General features: G+C 43.0%; 1 protein-coding gene across 2 annotated transcripts in view; it reads left to right on the top strand.

Annotated features, from left to right (window-relative positions):
• Positions 1 to 20,180, top strand: part of LOC115397842 (protein unc-13 homolog B-like) — a 169,046-nt gene that overhangs the window by 30,399 nt on the left and 118,467 nt on the right. For both annotated transcript variants that reach the window (XM_030104323.1, XM_030104322.1), the window contains exons 4-9: positions 2,401 to 2,518; positions 3,304 to 3,427; positions 5,569 to 5,642; positions 6,880 to 6,937; positions 7,355 to 7,390; positions 8,856 to 9,069. In XM_030104323.1, the coding sequence (XP_029960183.1) occupies positions 2,401 to 2,518; positions 3,304 to 3,427; positions 5,569 to 5,642; positions 6,880 to 6,937; positions 7,355 to 7,390; positions 8,856 to 9,069 (624 nt within the window). The remainder of the gene's footprint in view (positions 1 to 2,400; positions 2,519 to 3,303; positions 3,428 to 5,568; positions 5,643 to 6,879; positions 6,938 to 7,354; positions 7,391 to 8,855; positions 9,070 to 20,180) is intronic.

Raw genomic sequence — 20,180 nt, 5'->3', positions numbered from 1 at the left:
GAAGTCGACGTTTGAGTTCTTGTTGCCTTTCTGCCATGTCCAGTCAGTCTAATCGTTCTCTGGATGAGGCTGCCTTGCCGGTGTTACAGGAGATCGTTTGCTCTGTTTAGCAAGACCGTCTCTGTGAACCACACTCAGGGTTTTGTGAGAAGTTGTAGCACCATCAACAGGCTGTGATGTTCTCAGATCAGCTTGTTTCAGCCATACCTTCATCCCCAGGTTGCTTCCAAATGAATGGCAGACTGTATATTCAAAGCAGTGGAGCCAGAATGCCACGAGCAAGCTGATTTCCACAATTAGGAAGGAAGAGCTGATTCACGTCACACTGTCTGCCTGTTGAGTTGTATTTTGAATCAAACAGTCGTGCCCTTTTTTCTGTCTGGTCACATCAACCTTTATTAGTTTTCCGACCAGTGATTTTATCAGGTTAGGAGAACTTGAGCGACTTACAGCTGTCTGACTGCGACCTTTTCTTCTGGCGTCATTGAGCTTCTGTTTTTTTTCCCTCCAAGTTTGACTTGAGAAGAAACAGAGTGGGGGTATTTCTAGCAAATGTGCTTTACAAACGGTCCTGCCCATTTCAAAAAAGCATCTTGTGAAATGTAGTTTTAAACTCATTCTGCAAAGGGCTGGCAAAACATGTTTTGTTTTTGCTTGTTTTTGATCATCTTACTGTGTGTGTGTGTGTGTGTGTGTGTGTGTGTGTGTGTGCGTTCATTGTTTATGTGAAATCAAAATTAAAAAATGTGTGCTTTCATATTCATCTTATTGAGAAAAACAATTTCAAAGTTCATTAGTGTGAGAGGGTTGATGGCTGCATCCACAGTATTTTCATCATTCTGACTCTAAATCTGTTCATCCATTCATCCATTACTGTGAGAGTGCTAACCACTGCGCCACCTTGTGGCCTCTTCCTGATTCTTCTCTTGTTAATATAAGTCAAATTCAGTAGGACACACACACACACACACACACACACACACACACACACACACACACACACACACACACACACACACACACACACACACGCAGGAAAACATACGGAGGAATATGTAGTCCAGAGGAAAATTGCCTGTTGGTGCAGTAATTTGAAAAACTCGTTTTATCAGTGTTTTCACTTGCAGAACGTTTCAGCCTCTTCCTGTTCACATAATGTCTGTTGAGCCTCATGTCCTCTACAAACACACCCTCTTCTTCCACGTTTCTTTTACCCATTCCTCCCTGAGTGTCTGTGCAGGAGCAACTCCTCAGTCTTAAAAATACATCTTTCGTTCCCTTGTGCAGCAAACCATTCCCTCAATAATAGATGACCTTTGATCGAGGGCAGATGCAAAGCTGCACAACTGTGTGAGACACACAGATGCTTTAAAGGAGAACTGGGCAGATTGTCATTCTATCTCTGGAGATAAATTAGGTTTTACTGTTTGCATTTTTGCTAATTGTAATCGAGAGAAAGAGGGTTGTGTTGTGAGTGAATGAGCAGAAAGATGTAACATCTTGACTGGAGACCTGACTCGTGTGTCACTGCCGTAGAGGAGGAGCTGTTCAGCACTGGCTCACTCTGCAGGAGACCCTCCTCCTAAGCTGAACCCTCAATGTATTTTTTTCTCTTGATCATCTTCATATTCACAAATATGTAAAACATGTATTTCGGTCTGCATAAGGTCAGTCATTCCCATATTATCTCAGGTTTGGATCCCACACAGTAACTAAATCAAGGACACACACACAAATACACAGTTCCCACCCGGCAACTCCCACCCCTGTTTCCTGGAGCTCCCAGCAGCAAAGTGCCATCAGAGATGATTGACAGCTGAACTGAGGCTGTGTGAATATGAATGGGAGTGGATGTGGATATGCAGATGAGCAGAGGACAGTCTGGCTGTTGTTTTCGTCTTTGAGACAGATCTGTCAGAAAATGAAGGCAGCCATTCTTCCCGTCACAGTCTCCGACCTGTTGACCTCACAGTAGTTAATCTACAGCGCCGCAGTGAATCCAGAAGGAAAACAGTGGCAGAGTTCCACCTCCTGGGGATTAAACTCTGTGGGATGTCGTCTCCTTTACTCCTGAAGTCTTTCAGGCCTACAGCTAAAACTAAAACCCCAAGGTAATCAATTACCGTCTGAATTTCTTTATCAAAACTTCCAAAAAGACCACATGATCTTTCTGTGACAGCTCAATAAACCCACAGCGATTCTTCCGGCTCGGTTTCTACAGTGCAGTAACTGGAAATGCTCTGTTGATATATTTGTCAGTTCATTAGATTAGTCATTGCATCTAAGTGGATAGTCAGAGAGTAAAGAACTAAAGAAAAATAGAGTCAACAAAAACTTTATTTCTTTCTGAAATGAGGTTTTGACCTTTGACCCGGTACCATTTCTTTGTTTTTTCCACAGTGAGATCAGCCATCGGGAGTCAGGCCTGGTGGTGGAGCTCTGGAACAAAGGTTTGATCTGGGACACGATGATCGGTACGGCACTGATTCCCCTCAGCGCCATCGAGCAGTCTGACGAGGTAACGCAGCACAAATGTACATTTTCATCCGCTCTTTCCCGTCACCATGTTTTACTGGAAAATGTCTTGGATTGCTCCTGCTGCTCCCCCTCTTATGAACTTTGATGGGGTCAGTACCAAAAATTGCACCATAAATGGTGCAAATGGTGTATCTATTTGCCTGCTGGAGCTTTACGTGATTCATCATTCTCACACACATTCTCACAATAATGGTAACACACATGTTGGGCTGAACAATAAATCAGAAAAATAGAAAGTCAGAGACGATCAATGATCAAATTGTGGCCATTTTCCTCATGTTGTGACAATTATATGAAATGTTCCCACAATTCAGACATTCTTTGTAAAAGATGGAGAATTTCTGAAAACAATTCCCCAATTATAAATGTATTCTATCAAAAAATTAAACATGTGGAGAGTGATTAAACTCTGGAAATGTGAGACCAAATGAAAAAGAAGAGTCATTTAATTGATTAAGAGTTACTGCTGTTGTGAATAAGAACAGAAAAAAATTAATATTCAACATTAAAATTGTGTGTCTGCTTCTTTGTGTTTTGATGCTAACAATAAACATCCATATTTAGTGCTTTTTCTTGAGAACATTCAGCTGCCTTGGACTCATGTCTTTGTCATTATTCTGACTTTTTCTGGAATGTTTTTGATTAAGTCTGTGGAGTTATTAATAACAGAACTCCCCCGCTCAGTCTGAAGAGCAGTAAACACTCACCGCCAGCCATCGCCTGCTCTGATGCTGGCTTCACGATGCTTTTGTCTGTTTCTGGAAGGAGGGTCCGGGGGAGTGGACCGCCCTGTACTCTGAGGTGCTGATGAGGGAGGACGAGATCTGCGGGACCTCCAACCCGACGCCTCACCAAGTCCTGCTGGACGCCCGCTTCGAGCTGCCCTTCGGTGTGTCAGCCGCCCCGAGAAGACCTGAAACCAGTCAGATGAATCTCAGTCGGTCCATTTACACACACTCACACGCACACACACACACACACACACACACACACACACGTTCCAGTGGGTTGATTTCCACTGAATCCCGGAGACAGTGATGGGAAATGTCAATACTCTCGGGGGTTTTCATCCTCCCTACAGCGGGCTGAAAAAGTGGAACGATTCCTAAATGAAGTGTCTGAGAAGGTTTAGTGCAAAATCACTAATGTAACAACTGTTATTGAAAGGTCCTGTTCACATGATGTTTCATATGAAAACTGGAAACTTTGGTCGCAGTGTGGTTATCTCATTTTCTATGACAGCCACTGACAGCCAAACCCACTGAAAATCAAACTTTTTGAAAAAGGCTTCCAAGGTGGGACTTTTTGAAAACGTCTCCATCTCCATGCAAACGGGGGAAAATGCAGCTTTTCTACGGCGCCTGTGCTCCGCAGTCGTAGTAAATGGTTGTTCTGCACATGCGTGAGTAAAGGCACGACTGTGGCTGAAAACAAGGTGCTGCACGCGATGAGTGAATCAAAGCAAAATTAAAAAAGAAAACCAAATAATTCAGCACAATTGAAAAAACTAAAATAGAAACACAAAAATGTTAGTTTAATAATGAAATCAGCTGTAAATGTGAGAATCCCCGCTCAGTCGCTGACTTTCACCTGCATATTACAACTTGTCTGAGCACCGTCACAGTTCATGAAGTTTCTTCAAGGCTTCACCCTGTTTTTCAGCAGACTTTATTTCTGGAACGCCGCCCTGTAAATAGAAGTTTTCCTTTAGCTTTAGTTTCCTCTGCAGACTCCCGTTAATCTGGAGGAGCTGTCTGTAGTGGCTCCAGTCTTTCTGATCAGCTGTGATCTGATCTCAGGTCCAGTCTGGTTGATCTCTCATCTGCCAACAATTTTACTATTAAGGTATTTTTTTTCTCAAATCGTACTTAACATCTGATGACACAGATCAGTAGTGAGTTGCATGTGGAGGATGCTGGATGCATCATCCTGAAACATACGAGTAGATTCTCAGTGTAGGATGATAATAAATGTGTGAACTATGTTTACAGATGGAGGCCAGAGGAATACACCTTCACACCATAAAGCATTGGATTGTTGCATATTTAACCCTGTAACTAATTACTGTACAGTGGTAGAAAAGTGGATTAAAGAGTGATGCTAAACAGTGAGGTCAGTTTGTGCAAGGAAAGCAAGACTTTATTTCAGCTGAATTGGATTCAGAAGGCTGAGTTGATGATAGAAAACACTCCTGACTGTGAGCATCCTCCAGAGGGATGAATGAAACCTTTAGCTTTTAGCTGTTACATTACATCTCTTACTCCATCCAGCATCTTCAGGTGGTTTCTGTACATTTTCAAGCTTCAACCAAAATGCTATTGAAAAGTCAGCTCTGACCTCTCTGGGAAAATCCCCCTATAGTGCAAACCCTCTTATAGTCTGCTTTACCACAGTTCAGAAGGTCAGATCTCAAAGAAAGTCATCCTGAAGTTTGTCAAAGCAGAGTTGAGCTGAAAACCACAAACAGAACAGCATTCAAACACAAATCAACCGATGCTTTAGAGGCAGGTTTTTTCAGTGCAACATCAACAGTATCATGATGTCGGTCAGGGCTGTCAAACATGAGGCCCGTGGCCCAAAGCAGGCATGCAAGAGGCTCCGATCCAGCATTGACATTTGAATCATATTCTTAAAAGCATGGGAGGAGGGTGGATGGGACCCGACGGGACGGGAGGAGGGTGGACGGGACCCGGCGGGACGGGAGGAGGGTGGACGGGACCCGGCGGGACGGGAGGAGGGTGGACGGGACCCGGCGGGATGGGAGGATGGAGGACAGACGACCCGGGGAGGGGTGGAGCTGCAACGCCTTCAGTTCTTTTTCATCCCTTGTAGTTTGCTCCACTTCTGTCTTCCACAGTTTTTCCTCTTTGCTTTCTTTTCCACCACCTTTTCCTCCACCTCATCCACTTCTTCTTCTTCATACATCTGGATCCCCCCTCCCCTCCGCTCACTGTCCTGCGCTAACATTTCACTTCTTTCCTCTGCTTCTTCCAATCTTCCTCTCTCTTTGTGTCCTGTGTTTCCACGCAGACATCCCAGAGGACGAGGCTCAGTACTGGACCGACAAACTGGAGCGGATTAACACCATGCCGGTACACGACGAGGTAAAATACCTGATTAAAAAATCACTCATTTCAGTCTGTATTCAGCTTTATTTTTAGATGTGATGTGCCCCTCTTTTAGAAAAGTGAACGGATAGTTTAATGTTTCCAATGTTCAAGTTTCCTCAATTCAAATAAAACTGAAGCAAGAAAAAAAAGATGAGCTGCTTTCTTTATTAATACTAGATTCAGATTCTGTGTGGTCATGCATGTAATTTGCAGTTTAGTTCAGTTTTGAGTTCTTACTCAACCGGATGGAATAATTTTTTGTGGTGAGGCAGTCTTTGATCTCTGCTGCCATCTAGTGGTTAATAATAGTTACTACATACAGTATAAGAGGTTACAGTAAATCATGTTGATAACATTAGATGTAACAAAAGTAGGATGGCCGCATTTTGATTTACAAAATTAGGCCACTTGAATACAATTCAATTCAGCTTTACTTATAAAGAGCCAATTACTACAAAGTCTTTTCCAGACACTTTTACAGAGCAAACCCAACAGTTCCACATGAACACGCATAAGTGACTGTGGAAAGGAAAAAAATCCCTTTTAAATGGAAAAAAACCTTTGCAGAACCAGACTCAGAGGGGTGAGGGGATAGAAAAAGAAGGAAATAGGAAAGACAGGCAACATACATTTCATGTATCAACAGAGAGTCCATAATGGTACTTGAAGTTGTCAGAGATATCTTTCAATGTGAATAAGTAGATTAGTATGCATTCTATGTGTAAATACAAAATGAATTTAAATGTAAAATATTATGTATCAAACTCAAAAAGCACAAATAAAGATATTTTTTTGCTTTAAACAACAGCTCAAACAGTTGTGGGCAGATTTTAACTTTAAATATTGACAGACTAACATAATGGGACAAGAAAGAAGTGATTTAAAAAAACGGGGCTGAACGTGGCCCCTGAACTAAAATGCCTTTGACATTCCTGGTGTCGAAAATCAAATCCCAAGGCATAACAACAGATGTCTTTTCAATACTGGATAAAAACATAAATAATAAATACAATAATCTCCTCTGTTTTTGAAATTCCAGCTTTAACAAAATCTTGATCAATAAAATCATATAAACCATTAAACAGTAGCCTCACATAAGATGACACGGCTTAGTAGCAAAATTCTGTAGTATTGTAAATACAACAAGAATTCAAACTAGACATTACCATGGATTGATAAAACTCTTTCATTTCCTTTCACTTTTCATTTCTTTCTCATCTTCCCTTGGCAGTATCCTCTACAGGATGACGTCCAGCGGAGGAGAACGGCGTTTGTTCCCGCTCAGTGCTGTGAGTACAAACGAAGCTGAAATGTGGATCACATTCAAGAAGCTGCACATTTAGATGGTACACATTGTTGTTGTGCATAACAGCAATTGTTTTGTCATGACGAGAGCTGTTACCTTCAACGATCAGAGACAATTAAATAAAAGAGGCGTAAGATCAATCTGGGAAATATAAATGTTATTTAACGTTGAATTTATTGCAGGGTGAGCCTCCTCACCTCAACCTACTCTAAAACACTCAACTTGACACTGAAATTGTTCTAAAATTCATTGTGTTTTTTCATGCAGCTCATTTCTTCTGCCTGACTTTTTTTAGTCCTCGTCTCTTTGTTGCACATCAGTTAAGTTACAGCTACAGTTTCAATCATGAGAGTTGAAATGTAATTTTTCTTCACTGGCCGCTTCCCCTCGGTGCCACCAGGCAGCTGGAGTTATTTCGGATGGAGTGAGCAGCAGAGTACGTACAGCAGCTCTCTGATTCTGTTTGCATGGAGGTGAAGTTTCACAGTGGTCAAAAAGCTCATCTCATCTGTCTCTGGCATGGTGTCTTCTTGGTGTTCATTTCACTTCCATCGGTTGGTGTGCTGCATCCATGACACCCCTAGAGGGCGCTCTTTATCCGGCCAGAGTGTCTGTGAGGCATGATGTTTCTTTTTTTTACTGTTTTCACCCAGAATTTCAGGAGACAGCTGTGTGCTGGTGGAATTTCAGCAAACTCAGAAGGTTGAAGAAAATAAAAATAACCTGGTATTTATTGTTTTCAGAATGACATGCTAACTTCCATAGTTGGTTTGAACAGTGCACAAAATGTAAACTCACAACTGTGCAATGACTTGCAAATCTTTTACAACACGGCACTTAATCAAAAATAGAAGAAAAGTTTTACATGTTTAAGCAGATTTGTTTTTAAAAATTGCTCACATTTATTGGATCTGACAGAGGAAAAGATCTGTAAGTTGTGTAAAGTAACACGTCAAAATGTCAAAGACTGCTTTAACTTAACTTACACACTGAATTGAATAATTGGAAAATTTCAGAGAGTAGAAACACAATATCAATCCAAAGAAAAAGCTCGGCTCCACAGTAATTGACTGTAAATAAAATAAAAAAGAGTTGAATGCAGTGTAAACCTCTTAAAACTTGGCAGTATGCACATTTAAAACGAGGTGAAAAGGTCAAAGGAACATCTTGCACATGCATTCTAAAAGTCTTAAGATTTTCCAATAGCTTCAGTTTTTTATCTTCTTTGGGACAGTCTTCCTGCACATTTAATGCATTGTATTCATAATTAAACTTTAGTACAAATACTTGTGGGCAATCGGGGATTTGAAAGACTTGTACCAAACACATTGATGGCACTAAAATAGCAGCAAACTCTCCTGCTGGTTCAGCGACTTCAACCAACAAACTTCTGATTACTTCTGCAACCTCGAAACCACCACTAAAGCCTAATAAAGTGAGTTTTTATGTGATTAAAAGTGGGGAAATCTTAGAAGGGACAAGCTGAAAACTGAAAATTACATGACCTGAAAAAGGCTCATGAGGATCACTGATTCTCTGAGATTCTCTGCGGTGGAAATGTGAAACTGAGTATTTTTAAGACGAAAAAAAGATCAGTTTTTTTTATTTTTCTGCAAAACCAATATTTGTCATATTTTTATTGTCGCTTTCTTTTCACTCCTCCCCCAACAATCATGAACAGCAACAGCATTTCCTATACAAACATGCATATGTACATAGAATCACCCATAATTCCATCTCGACCAGATCATTCAGCAAAGAGGAATAACAGTAAATAAATTAAACATTTCTCAAAACATTTGCATCATGTTTTCATCTTCCCAAAGTCTAAAAAAAAATCCTTTTGTTAGCTATTGAAAGCGTTGACCTGCTCTCATTCGTATTGTGCGTTCCCCACACAGCTTATGATGACCACGACAGCGCAGTGGACGATCGGGACAGCGACTACCGCAGCGAGACGGGAAACAGACCTCCACGATATCACAGCACCTCCCAGACCAATTCGTCAGTGCACCAGTACCCGATCGGGCGGAGGGCGCAGCATCCCGGCCTGTCCCGGGAGTCGGAGTCGGTACAGAGCTATGAGATGGACTACAGGGAAATGAGGGGAGCCAGGTAGATCACACCACTCAGACACAAACACACAAGTCTTGAGCATTTCATTCTTTGAAGAAGTGCTTACTCATAAATATGGACATGGAAAAATGACAAAGACATGTGTCCATTTGTTGGAACAACGTTTAATAATGTCTAAAGATACCAAACATACTGTCAGTGTGTTTGTAAACACATGCGCACCATACAATGGAGATAGGAGAAGTTTGCTAGAAAGTTTGTTCCATTTTACAATTGAAGGTTTCATTAAATAGGCTTAATTCTGAAATTGTTGTCATTTTTGGCAGTAATAGAACTTTTAAGTTAACTTAATAAACTTGAAGGTTTCAAGGTGATATTGAGCTGTATGTGACTCTGAACTAAAATGTGTTTGATGGCCCTGCACTTGTGGATTTACATTTTGTTTTTTGGATTATTTTACAATAAAAATGTCCAACTCAGAATTCGCAGCCGAGATTAGAGCAGACCTTTCCCATCATGCTTCAGTCTGTATGAATGTTACTGTGTAGAAACAGTCTTTCTTTGATTAATATGGACACAACCCCTGCTGCCAGTGGGTTTTCTAATCCATTTTCAAATCACAGACCCACAGAAATGTTTAATGTACCAGGATATAGAATGCTGACCAAGATAAATAACCAAACCAGGACACTTTGATTTTCTCATGTGATTTTTTTTTGTCCTTTGCTTGCTGTTCAACATCTGTTTTTCTTTTTCTTCTAACGCTGTCTTAATGTCTAATGCTCTACTTTTCTTTTTCTTGCATGCTGCTCTACTGCTTCCTGCATGGCACCCTCTCTTTTATCTTTTTTTTTTTTTTTTTTTTTTTTAACATGAAGGCAATCAAGTAGTAAGGCTGGAGTTAGAATAATCCCAGTAGACTCAGGTATGGGTGTGGAGGACTGGGAGAGTAAGTACAAAGTGCCTGACTCTGGCGTCTTGGATGATTACTTGGATGCGGAGCAAAAAATGTGGGAGGATGAGGATAAAAGCATCATCTACCGAATCAGTGACAGTCCGTCTGAGTCCAAAGGTACCCGATTCTATCAGACGGTTGAATATGATGTGCTGTCTTCAGAGGAATCGCAGAGGTTCGGTGGTCGGACGCACAGACAGCGGCGTGGCTTCAGCAGTGGAGAAGTACGGCTGGTTTACAAGGAAGCCGGCAGCTTTGAGGATGAATCGTCTCCTCCCGAAATCGATATCATTCCCTCTGTCAAACAGCTGCGGCAGCAGTCAGACCGAGAAGGCCTCCTTTACAAGACTAGGCTGTGGGCAAAAACAGCCTTGGAAGATACGCTGGAGAGCTACGCAGCCTTTCGCGAGGAGGAGGCTGCTCGGGAAGAAGCCTTCAGGATTCGTGGCAGTGAATATGGTTCAGTCGGTTCAGATGAAATGCAGTACTCCTTTGGATCGGAGGAGGAATTGGATGACCTGACATTCAATGAGGGGGATGTCACTTATGAATATGAGAGTTACTACTACCCTGGTAATGCCATGTCACCTTTAGGGGGCTCGTCAAGAAGAGGTAGAGGTGGTCAAGTGCTGGATCCCATGTTATCTCCTGTGGAAGAACCAAACAATGAATACATTGATCCAATGGGTGAACTGCAGAGCTTAATTCACTCTGTGTCTGAATATCTGGCTGTTAAAGAGGAGGAGATCAACAATTATGAAACTATCCCCAAACCAATCAGAAGAAAACTTCCTTCACTGCCAACTGATACTAAAGTGGAAGCTGAGGAAAGCAGTAAAACGGAGGTCAAACCTGATGCGAAGGAGGATAGTGCTGTTGAACATGGTATAGCTGGTGTAAAAAATGCAATGAGCTCACTTTTTAGCACAATCACAGGATCAAAGCCTGCCACTGATGCAGAAATGTCCAGTGCAACCACTTCTCCTCAACCCCCACCAGCAGAGTCTGGCATCTCAAAACTGCTTTCCTTCATCCCAAAGGCTAATGCAGAAACCACAGAAACTTCTGGAGGTACCGCAGCAACAGAACCGGTGACCTCCGAAGCATCAAGTCAACCCGAGTCTGGCATTTCAAAGCTGTTCTCATTTATTCCTAAAGGTAGTAGTGCTTCTCCACCAGTGGCAGTTGTCCCTCCTGCCTCTCAGGAGCCCACCACTGAAAAAAAGTTTTCCCTTCAGTCTCTTTTGCCATTTCAGTCTTCTGAGCCCAGTCGGCAGCCTGATCCTGATCGGACATCAACAAGTGTTAGCACTGAAGCTCAAGGCTCTGCTTCTGCTGGCAACCAGCCTGCATCTGGATTTGAATCCATGTTAGGAAGACTTAGTCCTTTAAGACTTTTTTCCAGTGCTCCACCATCCAGAGAGCCATCGCCTCAGCCATCGCCTCAGCCATCACCCCAACCATCACCACAACCACCAGAGCAAAAAAGCACTTCTACAAGCGGTCGTTCTCAGCAAAGTTCTGTAAGTCCCAACAGAGATGGCTCACAATCAGAGCAGCAGTCTTCAGGTGAGGCAAGACCAGGTTCAGGAAGTGGATCAGTTGATCTTTCAGGTAGTGGTTCAGTCGAACTTCTTCCAGAAACGGAATCCTCTGGCGAGCTACCTGATATTCAGCAGAGAAAAACATCTGCACTGTCTGAGCCTAAATCTGAAAGCACTTCAGAGGAAACAGGATTCTTTAGCCCTTTCAAGAAGTCTCTGTCCACACTCATTTCATCAGGTCCTTCAGAAAATCCACCCCAGAGTGATGCGAAGCCTGGGGAGGAAGCATCTTTAGGCAGCAAACTAAAAATTCCATTTTTCTCTTCAGAAAACCCTCCTGGAGCAACCCCACCGAAGGCAGAAGGAGGAATGTTATCAGGTATTCTTAAGTTTGCATCAGGTGAAGAAACCAGTACCGCTCCAAAGAGCCCAGCCCCAACCCCTTCAAAGTCTTTCTCTCCAAGTCGTGCTGCGCTTCTTGAAAGTGTACCAAAAGGAAACGCAGAAACTGGCTGGTTTTCAAACTTATTTAAAGCATCCCCAAGTGAACCAGCTAAGGAACCAGTGAAACCACCAACGACACCCACAGTGACACTGACCAAACCGAGTGGACAGACAGAGCCACATGCAGAGGAAGTGGTCGCGACACAGAGTACTGTCAGCACTACAGAGCAGTTGTTAGAAGAGCAAACATCATCTGAAAAAGATCCCCCGAAGAATGAAAATAGTCAAACAAGCGACATAACTAAAGAATCAGCTCCTCCTAAACCTGTGGAAACTCCATCACAACCTGAAGCTCCACAGCCACAAGGAATTCTTTCTGGATTGTTGAAACTCGGACCAACTGAAGACAATAAAACACAGGGAGTGGGTAATCCGCCTCAACAAGGCGGTCTTTTCTCTGGTTTATTTTCATCACCTTCCCAATCATCTCCCCAAACACAGCAGAATCCCAATGCACAACAGTCAGGAGGACTTCTGTCTGGATTTTTAAAATTTGCTTCTGATAATGTGTCCACTCCCACAAATCAACCATCATCAGGGAGCCAGCCTGTTGTGCAGAAACAGGAACAACCGGCTGCCACACAACAACCGACTGGAGGTCTCTTGTCTGGGCTCTTAAAAAAAGCTACAGACACAGTGACTGGATCACCATCAACTCAATCCAGTCAAGACGGGCAACCAGTGGCAGCTGACCACACAGGAATAATGGAAGGACCTGAACAAACCCTAAAAAAAGAGGCTATTGTTCATTCTGACCAGGCAGAAAAGAAACCTGTGGTGTCCCATCAGCAACCAAATCAACAACAGACTGATCAAATAGCAGAGAAAACACCACCTACAGCAGTACCCACACCTCAGTCAAGTGGATTGTTTGGAGGTTTGTTGAAGCTGACAGAAACACCATCTCAACCACCAAAATCACCTGAGTCTGCACAATCCGCACAACCAAATCAACAGTCTGGCAATGTCTTATCAGGATTCTTTAACAAGATTGTGGAAACAAATCCTGCTCCAACAAAGACCCAAACTGAGCCACGTACCCAAGAAACTAACCAAAAACCAGAGCAGCAAGCATCTTCTAATCAAGGAGGCTTCCTCTCTGGCTTGTTTGGGATTGGGAACCAAGAATCAGCTCCTGCAAACCCACCCACATCGTCTCAAAACCAGCCACAAACGATCAAATCTGTGAATCAACCAAACCAGCCACCGGGCAAGAACCCTGCACAACAACCTTCCAGCAGCCCTGGAGGAATGCTCGGTGGATTATTGAACAAAATTGCTGATGCCGGTACCCCACAGTCTACAATGGGGAGTCAAGGAAATCTGCAACAGGCGCAAAAATCAAAGGCACCCCAGCAACCACCTAATCAACAAGGAAGTTTTCTCTCTGGGTTGTTTTCAACAGGTCCTACTCCTCCGTCTCAGCAGCAGAAACCTGCGGGTAATCAAAACCAACAACAAATTCAACAAGGTAACAGGCAACCTTTGCGAAGGCAAAATCAAATACCGCCACAACCAGTTGCATCTGCTCCAGAGCCACAAGGTGGACTGCTGTCAGGGCTGTTTAATAAATTAACATCTAATGAAAATGCACCACAACAGTCAACCACACAAACTGCTTCTCAGCAGGGAAATAAGCCAACAGATGCTGGCAAAACTTCAGGTCAACAGCCACCTCAAAGCAGTAATCAAGGTGGATTCTTATCTGGTCTGCTTGGTCAGACGTCGCCTCAACAGCAGCAGCAGCAACAACAACAACAAAAACAACAGCCTGTCAAAACTGCTCAAAATACAGCAAACCAGCAGCCGAGTCAAAGTGGAGGTCTGCTTTCAGGGATTCTGAAACTTGCATCTGCTGAAAATCCACCACAGGAAACACAGCCACCTCATCCTACTCAAACTGGTCAAACATCTTCCAAAGCAGGACCAAATCCAACCCAGCCAGAGTCAGGTGGCTTGTTCTCTGGTCTTTTGAACAAAATTTCAGCTACTGCGGAACAGTCACCATCAGCTGATGACCGGGCAACTCAACAACAGCAGCAGCAGCAGCCACGTGCAGGACAGGGACGACCACAGATTCAGAGAACAAAGCAAGTAGAGATACCGCCCTCACAGGATAGCAATCCAGACAAAGACCTAAAAGGTCCCACTCACAAAGGTTTTCTCACGGGTCTTTTTAGTGGCTCAGAGGACACGTCACCTAAAATTCCACAGTCCTCCACTCCTCAGTCCGAGAAGGAAGAGCCTAAAAACGGCACAAACAAAACGTCTCCTGGATTATTGTCTAGCATTTTCAAATCAGGCTCTAGTGACAGTAGTGCTGTTAGTACTGGAAAGGAAAATGAAAAAGGTCTTCTTGATCACATACTTCCAAGGAGTAAGGAGAATATAATTTCAAGTTCAACAACCACTACTAGTGGCAGTGCAGCTATTCCTGTTTCCGTTACATGTAAAGAGTCCCTGAATTCTCAGGTAGTGCAAGATCCTGCAGTTTCCCAGACTCAACAATATCTTGAGGAAATTCAGCGTTTGTTGTATGGAACGGCAAATGAGTATGGCTACAAAGATCTTTTGTACAATTTCACAGAGCACGGGGTAATTCCACCAGAGCTATATGAGCATCAGTGTCTGATTGAGGCTCTTCTGTGGCAACAACTCAATGACTATGTCTTAGCTGAAACCCTTGCTGCTCAAGTTCAAGAACAGTACCAGACATGCCAAGGGTATATAGCACCCACCGTTCAGACACCTCGGCGGGAGAATCACTCGTGGTTAAATCCAAAAGAAATGAACATCGGTGACTTTAATGTACCCCCACATCCTTGGAGGGATGCTGCAGCCCAGCTGTTTGAGAGCAGGAATCGCTTCCTTGAGCCGGATGAAGATCTTGTTTTGTTTGACATGAGTTGCAGAGACAAGAAAATGTGGAATAGCTGTGAACATTTGAATGATCTTGATGGAAGCAAAAAGCCTTGGATTGATGGTAGTAGTGCTTTAAATCTCTCAACTACAAAAATAAAGCAACGGTTCAGTAGATGTCAGTCGCTTACAGAATGCAGTGTGCAAGAATTCACCAAAGCAGTGGAAAAAAATCCAGTTGCCAGTCAATTGAAAGATGAAAACTTTGATTTGAAATCAGCCACTGAGTTTTTAAAAAGGCTTGCCACAAGAAAGGGTCCAATGGATTTAACTCGTGGTGCTATGGATTTAAGCAGATCTGCAGGTGCCACTTGGGATGCAGATGAAGAAATGCTGCAATTTGAGGATTCTGAGTGGTATCAGCAGTGGCTGTCCCTGTTAGAACAAGGATTATGGTGGCCTGCCGAAGCTGGAGATTGTGGTTATTATGTTTATACTGATGAAGAATACATATATTCCCTATTAACCGACAAAGCTGGTAGACACCTTTATGCCTGTGCTGCGCCAGAGGATGTGCAAGCTCTTGGAAATATCACTGAAAATATTGCAAACATTATAAAACAGAAAGAAGCTGATAAAGTCACACTTTGTGGCTTTAAAATCCCGCTTCATACAGAAAATAAAGACCCATGGTTTTCAAGTCAGAAGCAAAACAGAGTGATGCTATCAGATTCTCCTATGGACCTAACGTCTGTCCTTCAAAAAGGTGAAAAAATAATGAACATGAATTTGGAAAGCTTCTCTCAGATGTTTCAGGAATCCATATCTACCCAAGCAGAACAACCCGTAGACTTTTCTGTATACAAACTTAAAAAAATCAAGGTGGAATCAGTCCAAACTGCTTATAGCAATCAAGAGGAACCAGTAGCAGCAGCTGATCTCACTTTGAAGTCTTTGAAAGGGGGCCATGGGGGCCCATACTGGAAGAATCAGGTATTGACCGATACCATCGCAAATTCATCTGCACCTCCAAGGCGCTATTCTGCACAAATTTCCCCAAGTATACGCCACCCAATTCCTGAAATCAGAGTTGCACATGTAGATGCAGCAGTAGACCAACCAAAGGAAAAATCCAGCTCTGTACGTTCAGCTCATGGAGTTATCAGTGGGAATTTGTCCAAACCTAACACAAATAATGCTGAAACAATGAAAACGACACCGGCTACATCAACATCAGTGTCTAGCAAGTCTCCAGAGGCTTCAAAAATTCTTCCCGACAACATGCCAGCTTCAAAAATACCAGGACCTATACAGTCAGGAAGAAAATTACCTACACCACCAACTGTCAGTGCAGGACATACTCATCCAACAATATCAGCATCTGCAACCTCTGTTAGTTCATCCACAGCATCTACTTCAACCGTGCCTTCTGCTTCTTCATCCAGACCCTTGCTTGCGAGGCAGCCATCTCAGGCAGAAAAACCCAGACTACTACCTCAGGCAAATAGGGCCGCAGCCACAGTGATTAGTGAAATAAGCAACACAAGTGCTTCAGCAGTGGACCAAGCACCATCTCCACCCCAAAAACATGTAAAAACTTCGTCAAAGGAAAATTCCCCGCAGTTGCATATATTAAATGACAATTCAGCTTCATATAGTGAAGCCTACCTTTACAACAAAAATCAGAAATCATTTGCTTCTCCCATTGGTTCTCAATTAAGCAACAAAGTTTTAGATTTTTCACCCGCAGTGGAGAAACATAAGGATGTCAAACAAAAAGCTACAACAGATGTGAAGGTAAATTCTACACAAGAAAATGAAATTGTTGATTTTACTAAGTACAAATTGAAAAGATTTAAAGAGAAACAGCAAAATGATAACACGGAGAATACAGACTTAATTGACAAGGGTACCATTGTTATGGATCTGACCAGACAAGCTGAGGAAGATGAAGTTGAATGGCCCACTCTAGTCCATCCAACCACTAACACAATATCTGAAGCAGTATGCCAGACCAAACCTCTCTCAGTTGATCTACAAAACAAATCAGATCGAAGACTTTCCACACCTGAAATTAAAATTAGCCCTGTGGCTTCTCCTATGTCTTCACCAAGGTCACCAGACTCCCACCGTGTTTCTGTAACGACTGGAACAAATCCAACTGAATATAGAATCCCTGGCAAAGAAGCAGCACATGTTTCACCCAAACAGTTTAACATCCCTGATCAGAAATCCAATTCTTCATGCATTAATGTGACAGTGAGACCAAAAACAACTTCCGTTTCCACCCAAACACCCAGTCTTGTTGAAGGGCTCAGAGATGGCGCAAAGATGGAGCCAATAAAACCTGTACTTGCCTCACCACAATTAAGCCCTGCTATGAGTAAACACATTGGCAGTCAAGGACAGCAGCTGAATTGCTCATCCGACATGCAGATACAGGAAAGCCCACCAGCATTGACATTTGGTTCTAGACAGAGAATGTTGGTGACCCTGTCTTCCTGTCAAGCCAGTGGAAAAGGTCAGCAGTGTGACAGGACCACTGCTCCAGCAAATTCTGTTAAAAGTGTATTAGATATGTCTGCCAAGCAGACAACCCAGAAAATTCAACAAACTGATGCACAATTAAATGATCCTGTCTTTGAGGCACTGCCTTTAACAAAACGAAAACCAGTACCTCCAATTGAGACTGACGTAAATGTGAGACATCAGGAATCAGTTGATTTGTCATTTAAAGCTGAAATTCCACAGCCTCAGGTGCAGACACTACCAGTTGAGGAACATGTTTCTTCTAATCAGCTAAAATATTCTGCAAGCAGAGAAGAAACTCCTAAGTATAAAGTGCCACTCCCAAGACAGCAGTCTCTTCTAATGCAGTCTACTGAATTCCTAGAAATGGGAAGACCCCCTCAGCATGTCACGGCTCCAGCCAATTCAGTAAAGGCCACACTTGATATGACCTCCAAATATAGCTCCAACCTGAAAGAGGTGGATCAGCAAAAATCAACAGATGTCAGTCTTACCAAGGCTATACCATTACTGAGAGGCAAGCCAACTGCTCGTGAACTTGCACGAAAGGATTCTGTTGGTATGCCACTGGTTGTCAATATCTGTTCCGAAACATCTCTTGACTCTCCTAACTTTAAGATCAGTTCCCCAACCAACGCAGGCCAGGGGGTTGAGGGTAAGCTTCAGCAACAATCCATTCTATATCAGCAGCAATCCTGGCAAAGGAAACCAGCAGACTTTTCTCAACCCTGTCCATCACCTTCACAGTCAGTTACTGTGCAAACACGGCAGTCATACACTTCAAAAAAAGCTCATGCAGCTGCAGTGCTGGATATGTCACCCAGGCCATCTCAAGCCACAGAGGCAAAAATATTTCCTGAAAACACCTTTACTCAAAACCAAGCAATTTCACTTGTTAATAAACCAAGTGCAAGAGTACTTGCCAGAAAAGATTCTGTTGGCATTCCACTGGTAGTTGAGCCAACATCACTTGACTCAAGAAACAAAATCCAACTTCAGGATCCTTTGCTAAAACACCAAACTTTGGATAGAATGGCTCTCCCTGTGCTCCATCAACCTCTTCCCACAAATTTGGAAGTGCAGCACTCTGGTGTAATTCAAACAAGGGGTGTGTCACAGTCCATTACTCATTCCTATTCTCTCTCCACAGCTCCAGCTAACTCTGTCAAAGACACTTTAGACATGTCAACAAGAGAGTGCCCACCAGAGGCAGTGCCAAGCTTATCTGATCCAATAGTGTCACTGATGGTGAGAAACAAATCAGCTGTCACAAAGAATGGCTCTGTCGGCCTACCACTCATTGTGGATCAACCTATATTTCCAAAAGGAAATAAAGTTTTAGGTGGAGTCAATACAACTGAGAACCTACATAAAAATATTTCTACCCACCGTTCTACTGAAGTATTTTCAGCTTCAAAGATGCCCTTCAAGGACACACAGAGGCCAGTTGATTTCTCAGGAAAAGATGGACTAAATACAGCCGATTTGTCAAGCAGTTACATTGAACCAAATGATGGCAAGCCAGTGAACTTCACAAATGTGAAAGCAAAGAAAGAAATGTTTGAAAGATTACAAAGTGGAAGGCCATTACAAAGGCAAACAGGGGTAGGTGTTGTTGATCTAACTGTGGAGCTTCAAAACAAAACCACAAGTCAGGTCAGTCAGCAAGACGTAAAGGATCTTTCCTCTCCTAATCTCCCTCGTCTGTCTCAAAATAACTGGCAGTATCAGCAACATACACCTGGCGTCACTGCTGAAGAGGTCAGAGACAATACCACAAACTCCCAGTATCTGGAGTCATTGCGATTTAGGAGATATTCAACTGATAAATATAGCAACACCCAGCCTGGTGAACATTTAAGATTACAAGAGGGAGGACAGTTTCCCTCTGTACAAGTGAACACTTCAGTGTCATCTTTGGTGCCAGTTCAAAGGCAGATACAGTCTTATCAGACTGCTGGTGTCACGACAACACAGGATACTCCATCGCCCATCTTGTCATTTAACAGTGCATCTGAACAGATCAGTAGTAGACCAGTAGTTGGATCAACTTGCAATAATCTTCCAATCCAAACACAGAATTTCATTTCACATCAACATTACCAACATCCTGGTGTGGATACTGGCTCCACATCATACATTGCTAGTTCTCAGCAGACTCCTCTCAGATTGCAAAGACAAGATACAAATGTTCAACCTGGCATGTACTCAAGACCGAAGATTCTCATTAAGCAGGCCACTGTGGACAGCTATGGGAGTACTGAGGAGAACGTATTAGAAAGTGGTAAAGTGGTTATGACTGCACAGCCTTCACCTCCTCTGACAGCCCAGCACCGTGAACTCCAGTCTGGGTCAACTCCACAGACTGCACATGCTCAGTCTGTTCCAACAATTCAGAAGACACACATATTACAGTCTTCAGACAGACAGTCTACGCACAGTAATGTAACTGCAGCCTCTCAAATTGAACAGCCCCTTCATCTCTCAAAACAACTTGATGAAAGCCAAAAACATGTCACTGCCCAGCAATACCACCAACAAATGTTACCTTCAAGGACAGTTTCTCCAGTTCTGTGTACCTCTGGCATGCTTGCGTTACAACCTACCACAAAACAAGAGCCAGTGACTGGGAAACCAATAACTACTAGTTCTCAGAACCAATCCTATGCCGGACCAGAGGTGTCTCTGAAACCAGCAGGGTCCACGTCTGTCAAAGGCCTGATTTCAAAATTCAGTGCCTTGGATTCACAGCCATCTGT

This window comes from Salarias fasciatus, chromosome 12 (genome assembly GCF_902148845.1).
Source record: "Salarias fasciatus chromosome 12, fSalaFa1.1, whole genome shotgun sequence".
Lineage (NCBI taxonomy): Eukaryota > Metazoa > Chordata > Actinopteri > Blenniiformes > Blenniidae > Salarias > Salarias fasciatus.
This window is presented reverse-complemented; position numbering and strand designations above follow the sequence as displayed.